The sequence below is a fragment of the Saccostrea echinata genome, unplaced genomic scaffold (genome assembly GCF_033153115.1).
Source record: "Saccostrea echinata isolate AGI-Se365-2 ecotype Australia unplaced genomic scaffold, CSIRO_AGI_Sech_v1 ptg000030l, whole genome shotgun sequence".
Taxonomy (NCBI): domain Eukaryota; kingdom Metazoa; phylum Mollusca; class Bivalvia; order Ostreida; family Ostreidae; genus Saccostrea; species Saccostrea echinata.
Window position 1 is genome coordinate 35,909,950 of NW_026889779.1, and position 24,637 is coordinate 35,934,586.

Sequence of the window (24,637 nt, forward strand, 5' to 3'; positions counted from 1 at the left end):
GCATGAAGAGCAAACAGAAATGTCACCTGTGCTGTTGAGCTGTAGATGGATATATAGAAGAAATATTTATTTGTTTCTAAGGTTAGTTCACCATAATCCATACCTTGAAAACATGAATCTGCATTAGAAATTCATAATTCATATAATGTCGCCGCTAGAAGAAAGTTCTGAATTTCGCACCTGTTTATGCAATCAAATAAACGTGTTGTCTTTTTCACTTCCCGTTCACATCACGGAATTTATTACTAAAGTATATGGCTGCAGAAATTAAATAACATACAGCACATTTCATATACTTGCATATGTGGAAGTATAGAATAGTATTTATTGTGATCGATTGCAGCATGTGTATCAGGTTGGGCACACCCCACCAAATGGTCATTTATCCCCCGTCTGGTGGACAACCTCCCATATCGGAGACGAATTTTACTGACCATTTGGGAGAGAAAAATGGTTGTGTTCAATTTTCTAGAATGGCGTGGAATGGCGCATAATTTTAAACCATGTGGAATAAAATATAGATATTTATCGGTGTTCTGAGTGAAAAAAATCGAAAATTCAATGTGTAATTTTTTGCGAAGAGTCGTTCAAAAATTTGACATAAAACGTCACGTACGTAAACAAGAGCAACCTTTCTCAGTTTTTACTTAAAAAGAAAATTCCCTCCTTCTCCAACGATGCTGCACCTGTCAATCACGTTCTTTACTTTCTATTTCGATTATCCGGGCAACCAATCAAATAATGCAAACCAATAAAAACGATTATCTTTTTTTAGCCTGGTCAAAAGTCAGATTTAACTATGGAGGCACATTTGTGTTAATTTTCAATTAGGAAATCAAAAGAAAAATAAGTTTTCGCCTTTATTTCGTTTTATTTTGTACGTAATAGCTTTGTTCTTTATAAAAATAGTAAATGAAATTAGATTATGATATAGTTATTGTTTTAAAACGATGTACTTGGAACAAAAACAAGAATAATTGTAAAAGTCACTTTGTATATCTTTTATTGAAAATTATTTATCAAATATATTAAATTCATCAGGAATATACATATTAAACCAAAAAGGTCGCATGGAATATGGAACTTCATCCTAAAAGGAAAATAACAAGAGATATTACGTTCAAGTATAGAAAAATTTAACTTTATAGCAATAAGTGCCCATCATACCAGTAAAGTAATGAGAAGCTCGTGGATTTTATGGAAATAAATATTGACGAAGACCCAAAAAGCGATTGAAACTTAACTTATCAAGAGTTAAACCACTGGATAAAATAGAATTTTTATCGTACTAGACACAATCAAATTTTTTTTGATCGATTGATCAAGAAGTTCGGCTGTTACGGACAACTATGGGTATCGTTTTTACGAAGTTATGGAGAAATTGCACATGGAAAATCGATTGAACTATATTAATTGTGCGAGGAATATATTCACTAAAATTCCCCAATGCCTATGCAAATGCGCTTTTGCATTATTTTAATAAAATTTGGAATAGAATAAAAAAGTCCACCATTTCGTCAGTAAAAGTCGTCTCCGATATGGGAGATTGTCCACCAAACGGGGGATAAATGACCATTTGGTGGGGTGTGCCCAACCTGTGTATTGTGAATATGTAATAAACATGCATGTATTAATAACATGTACTTTCAGTATGTAAAAATACTGTATATATGGGTGTTTCTGTGTGAGACAGAAATTGAAAAATGGTATGCACTTCTTGACATATCAAATAACTTATATTGGAAAATATAATCGATTGCCAATTGTAACAGTCAGTTATACTGAGTGTACTGAATATAAAATGTACACTGTCAGATTAAAATTTCACTTGCCCACATGTTTAATAACTGAAGAGGACTCGGAAAGAAATTTGCCAGGCAAACTAAAATTACATGCATGAAAGATTTTTTTTATATAAAAGTATTGCTAGTGATAGTTTTAACAAAAACATGAACATTAGCCCAATCCAGAAATTTTTCCAAGGTCATTTTTTTAGTAACATTACTAGTCTATGTACTTTTAATAACTCCGGACCCCCGCCCCCTTTCCTCTAGATTGCATGATGTAAAAACACTAAACATGATTCCATGAATGTGGTAAGGTACATGTACTTTAATTATAAGATCTTGAACTAAATCAAAGCATATTCTCATTTTTTAGCATTAATATTCTGTATTAATTAATAAAACTTAAAGAATTAAATTTTATATAAATAGAAGAAAAAAATTAAGAGAATTTCTTTGGAGGTTAAACATTTAGATTTATTAAACATTTTCATTTGGGTCTTCTTAAGTTTGTGAACTGCCAAGGAAGAAATATCTGTAATCCATAAGAAAAAATGTTCTTTTTTCCTTTTCTTTTTTAATTAGAATCGCTCAAATGTATTTTTTTTTTTTTATTTTTTATACTTTATCATTAGGATGATAAATTTTATTATTTTGAGAGTTCTAATTTTTTTAATGGAATAATTAGATTATTTTCAATGTTCTAGCTGTTGTTGGATATGGAATTTATTTCATGGACTGGATTATTATATATATATATATTTTTTTTTCATGAGTGTGAAGCATGGGTAAAATTATTAAAAAAAAAAAAAACCTGTCTTAGAACAGAGACATATGTCTCTACTTAGAAGTAAAATAAATTCCATATTTCAACTACAGGTACAAAACAATTTGGCTTTCTGTTTAGTACATTAGGAAAGGGGTCCTTTTGCCATTTAGTTGTTCATAATGTAGTGGTGTAGGCTGAGATGTCATAGCTTAACTGTTGTGAAATATGTCAAAGCTAAGCGGTTGTAAGATTAAAAGTTGAAAACAATGGATTTAAACAACATTTTGGAGATAATTTGGCCATTTTTGGCCAGCAAATGTTTGATTTTTTGGTTCACTCTCGCTATTTATAGGGAGTATCTTCTTTTACACTCCTCATAAAGGGAATTGGAAAAGTGAAGTATTTTTGTTATAAATTTATATTTACTCTGTGAAAATATCATTAATGGATAAATAACAATGTCACTGTTGAAAATGTATATATATCTGCAAAACAGTTTTTTTTTTAAATTTGAAAACAAAGTAATATGTTATTATCAGTCATCTCTGTCCATGTTAACTTTCATAGTAATTAATTCAGACAGAAAATGTACTCATCTTTTCCTACCTTGAGGCATGACTGTCTATTAAGTTTACATAAAGAAAACCTGAGAAAAATTTTGAGCTTTTGATGTGATCATTATACTTTTCATTGGTATAAATCAAATAGTGACTTAAGTGATAGCATCTCCAGACTCTATGCTTCAGTGGTCAGATAACATTGAACCAGAAATCAGTCAGCATTTCTTGTACATTAATTAAACTGGAACAATGTGTAATATTATATGTATCCAAATTATTGCTAAATACATGTATTATTCCTTGCACACATGTGTCATAAATTCATGCTTTTAAGCAGTGATCCTAGGTCTGGACAAACATAGGGCTTTAAATCTTCTGTTGTGTAAACATCCTGAAGAAGAGACTTGATAATGTAAACTTGTTTTTAGCTCTACTGGTCAGAGACCAGAAGAGCTTATGCGATAGTAAGGTGTCCGTCGTCCGTCCGTCTGTCTGTCTGTCTGTCTGTCCGTCTGTAAACAATTTTTCAAAATGCTACTCCTCCTACAGTTTTGATCTGATTTCAATATAACTTGGCACACAAGTAGACTATACTAAGATACATAATTCTGTGTATCGGTTTTTGATTTCGATGAACGGTGTTGCCATGGTTACTAAAAATAGAAATTTCTATGAAATACTTTCAAAATGCTACTCCTCCTACAGTTTTGATCTGATTTCAATATAACTTGGCACACAAGTAGACTACACTAAGATACATGATTCTATATATCGGTTTTTGATTTCGATGAACGTTGTTGCCATGGTTACTAAAAATAGAAATTTCTGTGAAATACTTTCAAAATGCTACTCCTCCTACAGTTTTGATCTGATTTCAATATAACTTGGCACACAAGTAGACTACACTAAGATGCATAATTCTGTTTATCGGTTTTTGATTTCGATGAACGATGTTGCTATGGTTACTAAAAATAGAAATTTCTGTGAAATACTTTCAAAATGCTATTCCTCCTACAGTTTTGATCTGATTTCAGTATAACTTGGCAAACAAGTAGACTACACTAAGATACATAATTCTTTATATTGATTTTCTGATTTCGATGAACATTGTTGCCATGGTTACTAAAAATAGAAATTTCCTTGAAATACCTTCAAAATGCTACCCCTACAGTTCTGGTCTGATTTTAGTAATACTAATTAGCACACAAGTAGACTACACTGAGATACATAATTCTCTGTACCAGTTTCGGATTTCGATGAACAGTGTTGCCATGGTTACTAAAAATAGAAATTTTCTTGAAATACTTTCAAAACGCTACTCCTCCTACACTTTTTGTCTGATTTCAGTATAATGTAGCATACAAGTAGACTACAGAGATACATAATTGGTGTTATTGTTTTTTGATTTTGTTGAATGATGTTGCCATGGTAACTTAAATCAAAATTTCTGTAAAATTGTTTTAAAAGGCTACTCCTCCTACAGTTTTAGTCTGATATTATAATAAATCTTGCCACAAAAGAGACTAAACCAAGGATCATTATTCTGTTTATTGCTGTTGCAAAGTTTCAAGTCCAAGTGCTACTTTTATCTTCCTTTATAAATACAACCAGTAGAGCTACAGTCTCGTCAGAGACTTCTGGTTTTTCTTCTATTTAATATATAGATGAAACAGGAATTACTGCAGACAAAAACAAACTGGATGTGATTAATCAGACTTCAATATGAGGACTCTGTACTTATCTATAGGTAAAAAGTTTCTTTTTTAATATTAGCATTTACTAAGATATTTTGGTTTTAAGATGCAGTTGCATGATTAAAGCAACATATTAAATTCTCCCATGTATGTTTGCATATATAATAAGCTAATCTTTAAATTTGTTTTTGTTTTTTGTTCGTTCTTTACTTATCTGCAAAAGTTAAGATATATTGATAACTTTATTTGTTACAAGATAATCATTCAAGGTGAAAACTTCATATGCATTAAATTTTATGGTGAAAGAGCATCAAATGCACCTTTTATATTGAGAGGGTGAATTTATTTATTATGGGCTGCCTCAGAAATTATAGCACTACAAAGGAGATAAAAGCTGCCATAGGTTGATTACCTCTTTTAAAAAGATTAAAAAGAAATGGCCAACATTTTCAATTTCTTTTTTTATAGGTACATTTTTTTTTTAATCATTAGAATTTAAATTTTGTAATACACTAAACATATTGTTTTGGACTAAAAAATTAAAACTTATTTGTTTTTGTTTTACAGGTGTTTTATTCATCACAATATGTACATCTTATGCTCAAGGTAAATTGATAAATACATGTATGTGTGGAAGAGAAAAAAATACCAAGAAAATTACTTTCAATTGATAAATGTAAGGTTATGAAAATAAGTAAAAAATTATTATGAAATAAAAAACTAATACCTGAATCCTTCAAAATGTTAATAACAAATTTTGAGGAAAATCTTATTTTTAAAAGTATTTGCAAAACATTTTTTTGAAATTTATGATTCAATTTTCATGTTTTTTAGGACTTATAAATATCTGCAAAACAAACTACATAACTTTGCCATTTCCTCAAGAGCAAGGCATTGTGGGAGTGACAAGTGGGACTGGGCCCACTGAAAATGGTCCTTGTCTTATACGCATTAAAGGGTGCTCCAACTGCCACATCTCAATACATAATATGAATAATTGGTTCCTCCCTTGCTCCACCTTGGCCCCCCGCTCATTGAAAGAGTGTACACCAGAGTGAGTATTTTGTGGAGTTATATAGAGATTTATAACTCAGCATTATTTATTTGTCAGTGAAAGTATAGCAAAAAAAGATTGCAAGGATTTTTTTCATGGCTATATAAAACAAATCAATTTAACTTTGCACAAGAATAGTCACCATATGTTGACTACCACAGCTGGAGAGTGTTTTTTCATATAATTATAATATTGATGACCAGTTATGATTCTCAACATTTTCATTGGATTCGCCCCACAGATCATTGATAGTCTTGCTACCGTTTTGTCCCTTGCACTTCACTATAAGTATTACAATGTACTTTACCAGGTTTTGTCTTGTCTTACAGCTGTTCCTACCTGTTTGTGTTCGACAGTTCCTATCTGAATGATTCTGTTAAGTTTTATCGAGAAAATGGATGGCATTTTAAGTCTGTTTCTAGTGCAGTATTTGTGGGACTTTGTTCTCAACAAGCCCCGCCTAATATATCCTTACAGTTCAATGTTAATGGTAGGTATCAATATTTGAAGAACCAATGAATTTCAAGTTGCATTAAAGGGGCTTGGACATGCTTGCATTGTTTACATTTTTAGCTCACCTGAGCTGAAAGCTCAAGTGAGCCTTTCTGGTCACCTTTTGTCTGTCCATCCGTCTGACTGTTTGTCTGTAAACTTTTCACATTTTCAACTTCTTCTCAAGAACCACTTGACCAATTTTAACCAAAGTTGGTACAAAGCATCCTTGGATGAAGGGGAGATTTAAATTGTTTAAATGAAGGGCCAAGCCCCCTTACAAGGGGAGATAATCATGAAAAGACAAAAATAGGGTGAGGTCATTAAAAAACTACTTCTCAAGACCACTGGGCCAGAAAAGCTGAAACTTATGTAGAAGCTTCCTGAGGTAGCATATATTCTAAATTGTTCAAATCATGACCCCGGGAGTAAGGTGAGGTCACAATAGAGAATCAAACTTTTACATTGAAATATGATATAAAGGAGAAGGTCGATGTCATCGAATATTAAGAATATTCATGTAAGTTCAATTCATTTAACTGGTTTTATTTTTTGAATAAACATAGAAATTAACAAGAGATTCATGGGCCACAACACTCACCTGAGTAACTTTGCCCTGTTTCACCAGATTTTCCCCCTTGTAATACCTATTGTGGTCGCACCCTACCCCCGGGGGTCATGATTTGAACAATTTAGAATTTACACTACCTCAGGAAGCTTCCGTATAAGTTTCACCTTTTCTGGCCCAGTGGTTCTTGAGGAGAAGATTTTTAAAGATTTTTAGCTCACCTCAACGAAGTTGGGGGAGCTTATGTAATACCCTCGGCGTCGATGTCGGCGTCCCAGGTTAAGGTTTTTGGAGCAGTTTTCTTTTCAAGTTCTTCTATGGCCTATATTAGTCAGAGATGCATGGAGGATGCTTCTAGTGTGTTTCATTGTACCAGTCAAGGTTTCAGATGCTGCAATTTCAGCTAAAGAATGGCCAGGTTAATGTTTATGGAGCAGGTTAAAGTTTTTGGAGCAGGTCTCATTTCCAAGTTACTATAAGCCCTATATTGACCAAACTTGCATGGATGATACATCTAAGGATGCACACTACTGAACTTGCTTCGGATGCTGGATCTGACTTACATTTTCCGGATGAGTGACTAGGTTAAAGTTTTTGGAGCAGATGTCATTTCCAAGTATCTATTAACCCTATATTGACCAAACTTGCATGGATGATACACTACTGGACTTGCTTCGGATGCTGGATCTGACCTATATTTTCCAGATGAGTAACCAGGTTAAAGTTTTTGGAGCAGATCTCATTTCCAAGTAACTATAAGCCCTATATTGACTAAACTTGCATGGATGATACATCTAAGGATGCACACTACTGGACTTGCTTCGGTTGCTGGATCTGACCTATATTTTCCAGATGAGTGACCAGGTTAAAGTTTTTGGAGCAGATGTCATTTCCAAGTAACTATAAGTCTATATTGACTAAACTTGCATGGATGATACATCTAAGGATGCACACTACTGGACTTGCTTCGGATGCTGGATCTGACCTACATTTTCTGGATGAGTAACCAGGTTAAAGTTTTTGGAGCAGATTTCATTTCCAAGTAACTATAAGGCCTACCTGAACCAAACTTGCATGGATGATGCATCAAGGGACGAACAATTTTAAAACTTGCTTCGGATGCTGGATTTGACTTACATTTTCTGGATGAGTGACTAGTTTTAAGTTTTCAGATAAGTTTATTCCCAAGTAACTGCACGCCCTATCAGACCAAAATTGCATGAATGTTGCATCTAGGGATGCACACTCCTAGATTATTAGTTTAGTGTGGGACTTTGGCTTACTTAAAGACAACATTTGTTGAGGTGAGCTGTGTAATCTCTGATTACCTATGTTTATGCCCCGCCATGAATATGGCGGGGGCATATAGTGTTTGTCATGTCCGTCTTCCGTCCTTCTTTCCTTCTGTCCTTCTGTCCTTCCATCACACTTTGCGTTTAGCTCTGTTCAAAGCTGAGTTTCAAAGAAACTATCCAAGATATTTTTATTGTCCCCCGCTTTCACTGAAAGTGGGTGATATTAATTTGGGTCTGTCTGTCTGTCCGTCTGTATTTCTGTCTGTCTGTAACACTTTCGTTTCTGCGCAATATCTCGAGAACCCTTTGAGCTTTCACAATGAAATTTTGCATAGCAACTCCATATGGACTAAAGAAGAACCTTATTAATTTTGAGGTCCAAAGGTCAAGGTCATAAATTCATAAATTCTGTCTGTTTTAACACTTTTAATTTTACACAGCAACTCCCTGTGGCCTAAGGAAGACCTCTATTGACTTTGAGGTCAAAAGGTCAAAGCTCAAGATCGTAAATTCACAAATTCCGTCTGTGTGTAACACTTTCGTTTCTGGGCGATATCTCAAAAAGCTTTTGAGCTTTTGCAAAGAAATTTTATACCATAACTCCCTATTGCATCTCTTGCCCCTCTCAAAGTGTCCCGCCCCGTATTAATTTTATTTATTGTATATTTAAAAGTCACTTGGCACTATTTTTAGCATAGGGGCATTTGGAGAGTTAATACGTACAAATACAGGTTGTCGGCCGACTTTATATTCTAATTACATCTATTAGAACTGTTTAGTAAAGGCTAAATTAGACAATATGTAATGTGTAAAATTTTGACAGTATCGAACGTGAATATAAACAATATATTAAGTGACCTAATGTTTGCATTTAATCAGACTTAACTCAATATGAGAAATATTATGGAAATGAGTAGATCAACTTCTTGTTACATATAGTCAAAGAAGCATAACTCTTACGACATTATCATTACTGACTTTTGTGTGTGACCTAGTGTTTGCCTTTAATTTGCTGTATAATCAAGTGCCTCCGTGGTCTAGGGGTATGTTGCTCGCTTAGCAAGCGAGAGGTCCGGGTTTAATCCCAGATCGACGATTTTTTTTTTTTTTTTATTTTTATTTTTTTTTTTTGGATTTACTGAATGACACTACTCAACATGTGAAATGAAAAAGTTATGATGTCTGGTGTGTACAAACTCATAAAATCATTATTACAGTGTGATAAATATTCTGAATATTAAAAAGAATCTTCTATACACATATTAAAGAATGTGCAATCAAATCTTTATATACAAATTGGCATTTTTTTAATTTGCTTCAATATACATGTATACATTTAATAATTCTACAAATACAGGGGGGCAGTGTGACCCCCCCACCCCCCCGAACTGCGCATGTTCTTCTTTTTTCCCTATGCAGGGGACACAAATTCTCTGAATTAGCTTGTCAAACTTCATATGCTGATAGATATTGATGAGAGCTATGCAACTGCATCAAATTTCTTACCTTGACCTTTCCTTTGACCTAGACCTCACTTTTCTATTGAATTAGTGTTTAGCTCAGATTTAAAGATACCATTCAAGGTAGTGTAATCAAACTTCATATATTGGTACATACTGATGTAAGCTATTCAACTGCATCAACATTTTTTGACCTTGACCTTTCTTTTGACCTTGACCTCACTTTTCTTAAATTAGTGTTTAGCTCAGTTTTAATGAAACCATTCAAGATATTATTATCAAACTTCACATGCTGATACATACTGATGAGAGCTATTCAACTGCATCAATATTTTTCCTTGACCTTTCCTTTGACCTTGACCTCACTATTCTTAAATAAGTTTTTAGCTCATTTTTAAGATACCATTCAAGATAGTGTTATCAAACTTCATATGCTGATACATACTGATGAGACCTATTCAACTGCATCAACATTTTTTTACCTTGACCTTTTCTTTGACCTTGACCTCACTTTTCTTGAATTAGTGTCAAACTTCATATGCTGATACACACTGATGTAAGCTATTCAACTGCATCAATATTTTTTGAACTTGACCTTTCCTTTGATCTTGACCTCACTTTTCTTAAATTAGTGTTTAGCTCAGTTTTAAAGAAACCATTCATAATATTTTTATCAAACTTCATATGCTAATACATACTGATGTAACCTTTTCAGCTGCATCAACATTTTTTTACCTTGACCTTTCCTTTGACCTTAACTTCATTTATTTTAAATTAGTGTTTCGCTCAGTTTAAAATATTTTTATCAAACTTAATATGCTGATATGTATTCATGAGAACTATTCAACTGCTTCAAAAACCTTTGACATTGAACTTTTCTGGGACCTTGACCTCACTTTTCTTAAATTTGCATTTTATTTAATTTTAAAGAAACCATATAAGATATATTTTTGTAAGCTTATGCACTTATACATAATTTGGTGAGAATTTATCATCTATATCAAACTTTTTAGATTTCAATTTCAGTTTTAAAGAAACTATTCAAGATATTCTCATCAAATTTCATACACTTATACAAATTTTCATGTTGCATTACTAATATACCCTCGGCGGGGCTTCATGTCTTATAAACATATTTCTAGTTCCTATATATTTCAATGTAAACTTTGATTCCTTATTGTGGCCGCACCCTAACCCCTGGGGGTCATGATTTACACAATTTAAAATCTACGCTATCTCAGGAAGCTTCCACATAAATTTCAGCTTTTCTGGCCCAGTGGTTCTTTAGAAGAAGATTTTTAAAAAATTTCCCATTTCAATATAAAACTTGGATAAAACATGTTTTTGTACATAGGGCAAAGCTTTGTTATTATTAATGTTTACGTTTTACCCTGGGTGTGTTCAATTTGTCAACTCTGTTAAACTCTTCACACATCACTGAGCATGGACTGATAATACTGGTGGGTTGGTTTTGCTTTCTCATATTTCAAGTCTGAATTTTCTGCATTATAGCTTTAATATTTTTCATTAATAAACAACAGAATTTCTACTTCTGTTAAATATTAAGGATAAAATTTATTTTGTGAAAGTCCAAGAATATGTTTCAATTAAATGCAATCAGAAATTCTTAGTTTTAATTATTTTCAGATAAAAGAAGTTTCTGAACTTGCTTGTATTATATTTCCATGTGAAATGCAATAGCAACCTACAAGTCGTGATATAATATAGAAAATTTGAGAAAATATTAACTTCAAATCTGTGTCCAAGCCCCTTTAAACTAAATTCTTAAGACCTGAATGCAATTAGGCAGCAGGAGAAAAAATGTAGAAGCTCCAATGAATTTAAAGTCACATTAAACCAAATTATTAAGATTAGGATGCAATTTGGCAGCGGAATTTGTTTTCATAATCTGAAAAATTCTTTTATAGCAAATAGTGAGATTTTGACAAATAGGACTGGACAAATACGCTCTCCTAACTTTCCAAGTGGCTACATCCAGAATGGGGACCAGTACACCTGGATCATTAGAAATCCAGAATATTCCAGAATCCTTGTGATATTTGATGACTGGCATATATCACCATACAGTGAAGTGTTTGTAAGTAAAGATGTCATAACGTTACATATTGAGTCAATATCATGTGTTTCTTTTAAGATAATTGTATTATAAAGCTAAAGATGGAGGAGAAATATGAATAAGGTGAAGTTTTGAGATCTCAACTGCATGGTAAAAGCAAGAAAAGACTGCATAATGTAAGTGCCGGAAAAAGAAAAGTTGCATCTATGGGGCGTGGTTGTTATCATCAATATCAACAATGTCAAGGTCATTTGTCTTTAATTTTTAGCATGAAACTCGTAAACAACATTGAATCAGAGCAATCAAAAGTGAGGAATAAGTTCTGATAATCTTTTTTGAAGATTATATCAAAATCCTTGATCATCCGACATTTATATCTATGGAATTTACTCCTTGGTCACTTCTTCAACTTTTCTGTGCATGCGTACCTTAGAGGGGAAGAAGTAAAGCAATATTTTCGTGTTTGGGAAAACTAAAATTATTTTTCTCCATAAAAGTAGATTTTTTAGGTTCTGAAACCTGTAATTTTCTGAAACCTAATACTTTCAAGAATTGAATAAAATTTGCATGTGTCTTGCAAAAATTCTACTTTCGTCAATTTTCCCATTTTTCTGTCACGGTGTCTCTTTAATATTTTCAGAAAGAACAGAATAAATTTTAAGGTGTTTTTTGATCAGCATTTAATTTTAAATACGGTCATACCTCATCATCTCGAACTCAATGGGACCAAAAATAAAACAGAGAGATATCATCAGATTTGACATATCAAGGATAAAATACATATAGGAAAACTGGTTTGGATTTCCATCTCACTTAAACATATCCATGGTATTCAAGATAATGGTGTTTGAGATATTGAAGTTTAACTGTATTGCTGTAGTTCATATTAGTGTTTTGTTAGGTCACCTGAGTCACTCAGGTGACCTATTGCTATCTGTTTTCGTCCATCATCGTGCGGGTGTGCGTCGTGCGTAAACTTTTCACATTTTCGACTTCTTCTCAAGAACCACTGGGCCAATTTCCACAAAACTTGCCACAAACTATCCTTGGGTAAAGATGATTCAAGTTTGTTCAAATGAAGGGCCACGCCTTCTTCCAAGGGGAGATAATTAAGAATTAGCGAAAAATTAATGGTATCTTTTAAAAATCTTCTTCTCAAGAACCACTGGACCAGGTAAGATGAAACTTATGTGGAAACATCATCAGGTAGTGTAGACTCAAGTTTGTTAAAATCATGACCCCCAGGGGTAGGGTGGGGCCACAATGGATGATCAAAGTTTTACATAGAGATATATAGGAAAAATCTTTAAAAATCTTCTTCTCAGGAACAGCTAAGCCCTGATTTGTCATATTTATATGGAAGCATCCTCAGGTAGTGTAGATTCAAGTTTGTTCAAATCATGACCCCCGGGGGTAGGGCGGGGCCACAATGGATGATCAAAGTCTTACATAGAAATATATAGGAAAAATCTTTAAAAATCTTCTCAAGAACAGCAAAGTCGTGATGAGTCATATTTATATGGAAGCATCCTCAGGTAGTGTAGATTCAAGTTTGTTCAAATCATGACCCCCGGGGGTAGGGCGGGGCCACAATGGATGATCAAAGTCTTACATAGAAATATATAGGAAAAATCTTTAAAAATCTTCTCAAGAACAGCAAAGTCGTGATGAGTCATATTTATATGGAAGCATCCTCAGGTAGTGTAGATTCAAGTTTGTTCAAATCATGACCCCCGGGGTAGGGCGGGGCCACAATCGATGATCAAAGTTTTACATAGAGATATATTAGAAAAATCTTTTAAAATCTTCTTCTCAGGAACAGCTAAGCCCTGATTGGTCATATCTATATGGAAGCATCCTCAGGTAGTGTAGATTCAAGTTTGTTCAAATCATGACCCCCGGGGGTAGGGTGGGGCCACAATGAATGATCGAAGTTTTACATAGAGATATATAGGAAAAATCTTTTAAAATCTTTTTCTCAGGAACAGCAAAGCCATGATTGGTCATATTTATATGGAAGCATCCTCAGGTAGTGTAGTTTCAAGTTTGTTCAAATCATGACCCCAGGGGGTAGGGCGGGGCCACAATGGACGATCAAAGTCTTACATAGGAATATATAGGAAAATTTCTTCTCAAGAACTGCAAAGACATGATTAGTCAGTTCGATATGATCGAAGTTTTACATAGAAATACATAGAAAAAATATTTAAAAAATTTCTTCTCCAGAATCACTGGGCCAAGAAAAATGAAACTTATCGGGAAACATCCTAAGGTAGTGTAGATTCAAGTTTGTTCAAATCATGACCCCCAGGGGTAGGGCAGGGCCACAATGGATGATCAAAGTTTTACATGGGAATACATTGGAAAAATCTTGTTCTCCAGAACCACTGGGCCAAGAAAGATGAAATGTGGAAACATCTTCAGGTAGTGTAGATTAAAGTTTGTTAAAACCATGATCCCCAGGGGTAGGGTGGGCCACAATGGACAATGAAAGATTTACATTAGAATATGTAGGGAAAATCTTGAAAAAATTCTTTTCTCAAGAACAGCAAAGCCATGATTGGTTATATTTACATAGAAACATCAGGTAGTATAGATTCAAGTTTGTTCAAATCATGGCTCTGGATTCTTGGGATAGGGTGGGGCCACAATGGACGATCAAAGATTTACAAAAGCTCCTTTCAGTTTATTTTATACTTCTATGGATTGTTGTTTTATACTCAGGTGACCGTTAAGGCCCTTGGGCCTCTTGTTAAAAAATTAGATGCATGATGCAAAGTTACCTTTTGATATCCTTCTTTCCAGTTTGACAATAGCCTTAGAAGATTGCCAGTGGACGGTAGTTCGGATCGCTCGGCAGTTCTGTCAAAGGGCCCAGAAATGAAGATCATTTTTAACACAGGCCATCATCTGCTCGAGGACCAAAACAGATATCTAGGATTCAGATTTACTTACACTTTTTACAGAGGTAAAATATTACCCTTTAATACTATCATTTCAAGAAAAAAAAAACAAGGTCAAAGAAAATACAGTAAAACTTGTGTAATCTGGATGTTGTGTAATTCGAAAACTTGCCTATTATGATGAAAACTGTCAGTCCTTTCAGTAACTTCAATTGTTTGAAATATCTAATCTGGAATGTTGTCTTATTCAGTAAATTTCTATGGAACCTGTGGTTTCCGGATAAGCCAAGTTTTACTGTCTATAAAAAAATTTCACTTATAGTTGCTAAATGTATTAATATTTATTATTGTTTATTATTTACAAGTATTAATGTTCTTTGTTCCATTTGATTGGAATTATTCTGTATATATGTGTTTCCATGTGATTCAGTAGGATGTCACGATTAGTTTAAACAGAAAAAATTTTATTTTTAGATGGAGATTCTATCACTGTCCCAAGATCAAGTAAGGATTTTATTCACTATATCTAATACTCCTATACTTAAAAGCTTCAGAATCTTTGACAGTTAATAATTCCAATACTTCTTAAAGTGTAACTTTAGATAGGATTTATATGTATTTATAATTATGAATTGTTATGCAGGATAATTTTTATGCTTTTCACGTTAAATATTTTCATTTTTTCATTTATTAAGGTTGTATGGACTATGGTCCATAACTATTGATAATTTATTGATTTGGTTTGAATTTGATCTATTCTTATAACTTCATTTTAGAGAAAAAAAAATTAGTAGATTTTTGAAAAAAATAATTTGGTAAAGGCAAACACCACACACCTGTATGAAAATCTACCCTTAGACATAAAAGTTTAACTGTTTGAAATTTCAGACTGTGGAAAGTATGATTTGCTTGGACAAGGAGGAATTATAGATTTCCAGATGATAAACAGCATTAAAGATGTTGAATATGACTGTGTCTGGGTCATAAAAAAACAGCCGGATTTTGACAGGATGTACATGAAAATTATCAGCTTTCGTACTGACACACTGAGTAAGTTAGACACAGAAACAGATTGATTTGCTGGAATTCAAAATAAGAATGCATTTGAATTCACCTGAGCAAAATGTTCAAGTGAAATTTTCTGATCAAGGGCATTTGTTAACTATTAACATTTTTTACTTCTTTAGTATGATCATTTAAAACCAAAAATGGTATTCAGATTTTTTGAGAACAATGTATTCTAGGTTGTTCAAATAACAGTATCCATTACAAGGGAAGGTTTTAAAAAGAATAGTCAGTGAAATGTTCAAATATACCAAACATGCTTTTAATGGATGCATTTGAGACATATTTTTCATCAAGATATATATATGAATGACATAATGATATAGCAGTAAAACTTGTCTAATCAAGACACAACTACTTATCATTGATAGAAATATGCCAAATAAGACCACATTATGGCTTAGGTTAAAAATTTTCATTGTAATAAGAAAAAAGGTTTGGAATACACATCAAGTCTTTCTGCATTGCATTTGAAGTTAATTACAGAATATTTAATATGTATTACAGTCAGTTATGCTAAACAGGAAGTGGAGATTCGAGATGGATTGACATCTGATAGCCAGCTCAAGGACAAAGTATTTCCGAACAGGGCATACCCAAGCTTTAATGACACAGACAAGGGTTTCTACATTCGCTACAGAGGGACGCTCAGACCGATGGACAACCTCAAAATTGTGTACGCCTCTTATAGAGAACGAGGACCCACTGGTCAGTATGTTGACTCCACTGTTGTATTTCATTACATATGAAGGATTAAAAGGGTTAGCTAAAGGGGATGAAGGACTCATGGTCACATGACTCGTTTAACTATGTCTCATATTCTCTAAAAATGTAAGTGCAAAACATGATTTAAATAACCAGTACTGTAGACTTTTTGTTTTACTTCATTATCTTATATAAAAATATCAGAAAGTTTCAACGTTTTTATAAACATTAACAAATTATGAAATAGATTGATCGACTCCTCTATTTCCCTACACTGTCAGTGCACCCAACAAATCATTGTACACATTCTGTTAATTAGTTCAGCAAGATCATACTTGGTGATTATACAGGCAGTATTATAATGTAAAAGTATGTCATAATTAGCATATGGTGAGGTATTATGTGAAAAATTATTTTGCATTGTTGATAGCAAAAATTTTAGTACATATATCTTATTTTGCTTTATTTAGCTTACTTGTGATGTCATAGTTGGCTTTCCCCATCCTTGAAAAAAGTAAACATGAAACGTTTTCATCATGCTTATGTCTTGTTTAACAATGTCATGTGGACAAAAAGAACTTCATCTTTCTATAGTCTTAGCGTTAATAAATAAAATGGACTTAATTAAGTTTCAGTGTAAATTTTCAAATATTGAATGATAGAATTTTTTACAAATTCAGATTTTTGTTGTTAAAGGTCTGAAAAGCATGCAAATTTCCTCATCCATATGCAGTGTGAAAAAAAGAAATTTGCTTTTTTCAATTTTAAAATAAAATACTCTGAAATATCTGAAAAGTCATTTGTCCACTTAAATATTTTTTCATCCGTGCTTAAAAATTCCTATTATGGACAGAATAATGGGCCTTAAACATGAAGAATTAAAACTCCACATAGACACTGCAGGGCACAGTATTTGTCTAGCAATATCTCTAAAGTAAGATAAGAAACCAAATGATGGAACTGTTTTTGGATATGCGGGACATACTAAATAAGTAATATACAAAATATGAAAAAAATTGAGTGACAAAATTTTTTCAGCTTAAGACCTTTTTCCCCTTTAGTGTGCACTTTAGAAATTTGGAAGGGATACAAATTTTGGCAAAAGCCACAAAAAATATGCTTTTGGCAAATCTTGTGTATGAAATTTTGAAGACATTCTTTAGAATGAATTGTACACATAGTCATGTTGTGTCCTTTATGTTAGAACAAAAAAATTGTGTGATTCTCTTCTAAACATTAAAAAGAGGCATGGTTTGCTGTAATATTTAAGTACATGTATCGTGATTTTGATGTGTTTCTTTAATAACTACATCAATTCTTTTTCAGAACATGTTTTTAATGATTCATTTATTTATAGACTGTGGCAGAAGGGGGATGTTTTACTGTAACAATGGCCGATGTATCCCTGCAGAGCTTGAGTGCGATAGATATAACCATTGTGGGGATAATTCTGATGAACTCAACTCTAAATGTCTAAGTGAGATATTCATCATACATTTCATTTTATATTAAGTTTATTATTGATTTAGTGGTCCATGATATTAAAAATGAAGAGATAAAGTAGGGTAAAACCTCAGAATAGTTTTGTGGAAAATAACAATGATTTACTGTACAATATTTTGAAAATTTGCATTTTTTGACCTAAATTTTTAGTTTGAAATACTGTTGACGTGGTTTTTTTCCATGTGGGATTAAATTATACTATGTAAGCGGTTCCAAAATTTAAAGACATATAAAGACAGTAGTTTGAAATGTTTCTTAAATCTAGTTTTATCTGATTTGACCAGGTGGAGGATCCGGTTATTCTCGGAGCACTAACTACACAATGACAGTCAGTGTCATTGTTCCGCTTGTCATCTCTGTTTTCCTCCTCGTCATCTTGTGTGTTCTCTTCTTCCTTATAAGACGATGTCATATTGCACGAGCACGGGAGATGGACAGAGAATCAGGGATACCCACGATCAGTGGAGGAATAAGTAATAGAAGTAAGGGAGGAAAATTGGTCTGACCGAAAGTGTAATGTCCAAATAGTGGGTTAAAGTATTTCACATAGTAAATGTAGCACTAAAAAGAAGACGTACTGGTAAAACTTCTGTATTTCTGCTTGATTTGTAAGGGTTTAATTGTTTAGAATTATAGACAAGAAAGGAAATAAGAAGTAAAAATTTCTGAGTGGACGCAGTAATAAAGAGTTGTTTCTGTTTAGGAGGTCGTAGAGGTAGACAGGCTCAGAGACCTGTGGATTTCCCTCCCACCTATGAGGAGGCACTGGAAAGTCCCCCCTATGAAGAACCTCCACTGGTAAATGCCAACTTCCTGTTTATTACAAAGCTTGAAAAGATTTCTTTGAAAATTATAAGTAAAATGTATTGGTTCAAAATGAGTCATTATTTATTACCAGGAATATGAAAATGGGGTACTTAAACCACCCACATACAATGAGGCTGTAGGACAGACAGTGGAGGCCCCACAAGAAGAATACATTGAAGAGGACTACCCACCACCAGAATTTAGCACTATAGAACGTCAGCAGCCAAACTTTGAAGCCCAAACATCAACCTCACCTCCTGCAGAGAGTGGTGAAATTAGACCCGTTAATCATACATACAGTATGTCTTACAGCTCCGAATCATCCACTGACCTACCTCTGAACCGATCTGTCCCAAAAGTTCATAGTTCCTCTTACAGTGAGGTGCCTAATCGAGGGTCCAGAACCTCAAACAGGGAGAGGAGTGAGCATGAGTATACAGAAAGGGTCCCCAGCAGATCAAAAGATGGAAGGCAAATTGAAGGAAGAAGCTTTCATCCTCAAAGACAAAAAAGTGATAATGATGTGAGAGAAAATTCAGAGAGAAAACCATATGACCATCAATCAGACCGAATACAGTATAGAAAAGAAACATCTTTGCACATGCAAGGACTAGAGCCTGGGAGAAAGGGAGACATAAGTTCCACTGCAAGAGGGAATTTTTCAGGCAGTCCATCAAGACAGAAACCTAACCAATATTTAGATTCTTCCAAAAATCAACCCAATTTCAAGGAAGAGAAATATCACAAAAACGAAGATTTGAGGGAAAGAAAGCAAACAAAATTGAAAGAGGATCGGAAAAATAGAGCATCTGACAGCAGCTCCAAGGGTTTGCTTTTTAGCGAGGATCACTTTACAGATAGAGAGCATAGGGGCGTACTAAATCAAGGTTTTAAAGATTCTGATGATCGATCAAAAGATTCACCACCCAGGACAAATTCAGCCAGCCTTTCCAATTTGCATCCTATAGAGAGATGGACAGAGGACAGACGAGGAATGGCTACCTCATTACAGCATCTACCCACTACACAGTGTGTTGCCTCAAGGAGTAGCCTCACTCTGGGAAATTCAGACCATCCAACTGGAGGAATGGCAAGTAGTCAATCAAACACAAGGCAGGAAGATGGAATAAGCAAGCCATGCCCCCTGGAAAAGGACCGCCCCATATCCCTCTCTGTTGGAAATCTACCCATTCATTCTCATTTGAATCCAGGGGAAACCGGGAATCAAAGATTACCAGATAATTCATACAGAAGGTCACTTGGAGACCTGAACCAACACCTGAACAATCAAATTAGCAGACGACAAACTCAATCTCATGCTGACTTGTCTAATATTCAGGAAGAAAGACACATTTCTTTGGCCTGTGACAGTGAAGATGTTTTTGTCTGAATATTCACCTCATAAATCTACACGTTATACTTTTATTTTGAAGCATGTATTACAAACAGATGTATTTTGAATTCATTTCATGTACTTGTACAATATATATATATCTAAGAACCTTCAGGTTTTATATAAAATTTTCAAATTAATTATGCTAGTGTTGTCAAATCAGATGAGTTTTAGTAACTCGTTACTTACTTACTTTTCCAACTAAGCATTGGATTTCTTGGATGATTTTTCATTACATTTCTTAACATCCTTGCTGGCAATAGATATTCAATAGAACCATAAGAAATATAACATTTTTACAATTTACAACACTAAAATACATATATATATTTATATGTATACACAGGTATTTCTATTTGAAATCCATATCATAATGTATGAAATAGTCAGAGAAACTTACAGGTGTGCTATTAATTTGATGTTTTGTACATACATGTATTAGAATGTGCAGAATTAATGTAAATTCATAAACATTTGTTTTTGTGTAATTAAATCAGGAATATCCTAAATGCTTTATCTAAATGTTACAACGTGTACACCTCTTCATCAATAAAGAATAGTGCCATGGCATGTGTACATTAATTGTATAAGAAATATTTTCAACAAACCAAAAATATCATTATTTAATAGCATTATTTTTCAACCATTATGATATCGAATTACATTTTCCTAAAGGATATTTGTTTTAAGATAGAATTTTATTGTTATAGTGTAGATCTGCTTGATATTCATTTTGTTTTCAGTATCTGTGCTGGACACAGATATTTTTGAAGAGTTCATGCCTGGTGCTTAAATATTACTATTACATGTATACATATTGTGTGTTTTTATGCTTGCAAGATCATAGATCCTGGTCTGTCTGTTTGTCCATCAAAAGAAATATATACAAAACAGAGACTTCATATTTGGTGAATGACATAGGTTATCCCTGTTCACAATCAAAACTTCAGTGTGACAGGTTCTGTAGGAATTAGTTGCGTATGAAGAAGTGTTGCAAAGTCTCTCTGCTGAAATTAGTTGTTTATACACTGTACTTTATCTGTTTTAAAGGAATGCAATTTTCTAGAGGAAATTTTTTTTTTCAAAAAAGGGGGGATTAATATTTTGCTTGTTACTTAGATAGTATTGTGTACACTGAAGTTGAAAGTGATTTACCTATCACTTGTCAATGTCATGAAAGCTTTGACACGTTTTAGTTTATTTAATGTACATATGCATTACTTACATCATGTCAAAAGAACCTGGAAGACACTTGCTAGCTTGCCTGAAACCATGTGTAGCGGTCAGGCAGATCTGATCACGGATGGTCAGGTTGTTCTGTTGATTGATTCATGGGGCTTGGGTTCAAGTCCAGGTCTGGTCCAGCGACAGTTAAACAATTGCATTCCATTCTCCCAGTATGGTGTCAAGCTTTTCAAAAGAGCTCAAGAGCAAGAATGTAAGGAAACGAACCTTTTTGACATCATTCGGTCTTAATTTCTTATGAAGATTATTTAAAGTCAGAGATTGAAGTACATGTACTTGTATACACTACACAAAGCCACATATCTTGCTCCAGTACATGTATTACAAAGTATTTATACAGTCATGTACATCATACAAATATTCTGTCCATGTTTTTTTTTTGTATTTTGAATATTCAGCAGTTTATTGATAAATGTTGTTGATGTATTAAGTACATTCCATTCCATGTTGTGGCATGTCAGTTTTTACCACTGCTTTTATTTGAATTATTTATCCAGAAGATTTTCTATTGAAAGGTATGATACATATCAATTTTTTTTTCTTTCCCTTTTAAACAGATATTTTTAATGAATATGGAAGGTTTGTATTTTTTTTTTTAAATGGAAGAAGTTAATTAAATATATTTATGTTGAAAATTAAGATGTTTGTTTTGTTATTCACTTACTGGTTATGAATTTTGAATCTCAGTATGAAAAGTACAAAACACCAATTTTTAATGCTTTTGTGGTTGAGCCAGAGCATGAAATTAGGTGATCAATGAATTACTAAATTTTACTTATGATGAATGGGACTAGAAAGCTGTCCTGAGTTTATAGATCATGGGTAAAGTATGAGCCAGATAAGGCAAAAAGCAGAAAAAATATGCTCTGGAACAGAGAGATCTGCTATGACCTTGACTTTTGATATAGAAACTTGGTTAAGTTCACTGCATGCCCCTTACCCACAGGCACTTTTTGGGTAAGGTGTGAGCAAGAATAGGGCAAGGGGAGAGAAAAAGTACTCTTGACAAAGATGTTACATAGTTTTTTTTTTACCTTGACCTTTGATCTACAAAATTTGTTTAGGGGTCACTGCATATCCTCTATCCATGGGCATTCTATGGGTGAAGTATGAGCCAGATTTGGCCAAAAGGAGAGAAAAATATATTGCAGACAAATGATATTGGACAGACAGACTGATCACTAGAGCGTAGGTGCATAGCAGGGCCTTAATAAAATTTTAAGAAAGATGCAGTGACTAATCACTGTTAGTGATACCAATCTTAGCAGCCCGACTTTTCTCTAAGTAAAAGTTTATACATGCGTACTTCTCTTCATGAATGCTTATGACAAGAGGGTGCGTCTTGAGCATGTAAATACATGTAATATCAAGATAACTTCAAGGAAAAGTATGAGAATCAAATCTGCTAAATATGGAGGTCATAGAGATTGGCATCAAAATATTGGAGAGATCAGGATATATTCAATACTTACATCCTAAAGAATTTTCTCCCTTTACCGCTACATGTAGATATTTAATCATTACTGTACAATAATTCTTTTTATGCCCCCGGATCGAAAGATCCCGGGGGTATATTGTTTTTGTCCTGTCTGTCTGTCTGTTTGTCTGTTGTCAACTTTAACCTTGCCCATAACTTTTGATTGGTTGGAGCTATGACTTTCATATTTCACATGTGTATTCCTTGTGACAAGACCTTTCTTTGGGTACCATCATATTTGACCTTTTGACCTTGGAGTTTGACCCACTTTTGCAAAATTTTATGAGACTTTAACCTTGGCCATAACTTCTGAACAGTTGGAGCTTGGGGTTTCAAACTTCACATGTGTATTGTTTGTGACAAGGCCTTCCTTTGGATACCAACAACTTTGACCTTTTGACCTTGACCTTGGAGTTTGACCTACTTTTGAAAAACTTTAACCTTGGCCATAACTTTTGAAAGGTTAGAGCTAGGGCTTTCATACTTCACATATATAATCCTTGTGACAAGACCTTCCTTTGGATACCAACCACTTTGACCTTTTGACCTTGAGCTAGGTGTTTGACCTACATTTGAAAAACTTTAACCTTGGCCATAACTTTTGAATGGTTGATGCTAAGGCTTTCATACTTCACATATGTAATCCTTGTGACATCACCTTCCTTTGGATACCAACCACTTTGACCCTTTGACCTTGACATAGGAGTTTGACCTACTTTTGAAAAACTTTAACCTTGGCCATAATTTTTGAATGGTTGGTGCTAGGGCTTTCATACTTCACATACATAGTCCTTGTGACAAGACCTTCCTTTGGATACCAACCACTTTTACCCTTTGACATTGACATGGGAGTTTGACCTACTTTCGAAAAACTTTAATCTTGGCCATAACTTTTGAATAGTTGGTGCTAGGGCTTTCATACTTTACATATGTAATCCTTTTGACATGACCTTCCTTTGGATGCCAACAACTTTGACCTTGACCTTGATGTTTTACTTACTTTTAAAAAACTTTAACCTTCGCCATAACTCTTGAACAGTTGCAGCAAGGGCTTTCAAATTTAACATTTTTTTTTTCTTTTGGCCTGGATTTTGACTTGCATTTGAGAAACTTTAACCTTCGCCGAAAGCTGCCATAGGGGGGCATCAGTGTTTCACAAACACATCTTGTTTAGTTCTCTAACACATTAGTAAACATTTATTATGACGTCATGGTATGCTATACAATACACTGTATTGTTTTGTGAGTGTTTCGTGGAGTAATAATGTTCAGATAGTATATTAAAGAATTTTATAAGAGTAAAGGGAGAAAAAGGTTTCATTATGTGTGCTCATTAGTTACCGGTTTCCTCCAACTATCATTTCTTCAATTTTTAATTAAAAAGTTCAGGAAAGAAAGTTGGAGAAAAACTGGGAACTAATTTGCAAAAGTTCTGAAACCTATATGTCTCTTTACATACCATTAATTTTAGGTGAACAAAAACATCAACATTTGGAATTAAAAATCAATATTCTTTAAATACGAAAAATACAAAAGTGCTTGGCACCAAAAATAATTTATTTCAACAACTTCATTAAAATATGCCCCTGAAATTAAATTAATGAAATGCACCTTTAGAATTAAATTCAAGATTTAAAATAAGTACACATATATGAGGTTATTTTTGCAGGTACATAATATGGATTGTGATTCCCATGTACCGGGTAACTACATGCAACAAGGTAACAAGGTATAGGCCTACTCATTAAAAAAAAACCCAAAAAACTAAGAAATTAAGAATCAGCTT

General features: G+C 33.6%; 1 protein-coding gene across 1 annotated transcript; it reads left to right on the forward strand.

Annotated features, from left to right (window-relative positions):
* LOC133197790 (uncharacterized) lies at nt 1–20,767 on the forward strand. Its single transcript, XM_061333997.1, has 14 exons — nt 1–81; nt 4,778–4,860; nt 5,375–5,413; nt 5,642–5,861; nt 6,191–6,351; nt 11,605–11,774; nt 14,559–14,721; nt 15,131–15,160; nt 15,545–15,706; nt 16,229–16,429; nt 17,784–17,903; nt 18,214–18,411; nt 18,633–18,727; nt 18,828–20,767. The coding sequence occupies exons 2-14, from the start codon at nt 4,836–4,838 to the stop codon at nt 20,124–20,126; spliced, it is 2,883 nt and encodes a 960-aa protein (XP_061189981.1). The 5' UTR covers nt 1–81; nt 4,778–4,835; the 3' UTR covers nt 20,127–20,767.
* The last annotated feature ends 3,870 nt before the right edge of the window (nt 20,768–24,637 follow it).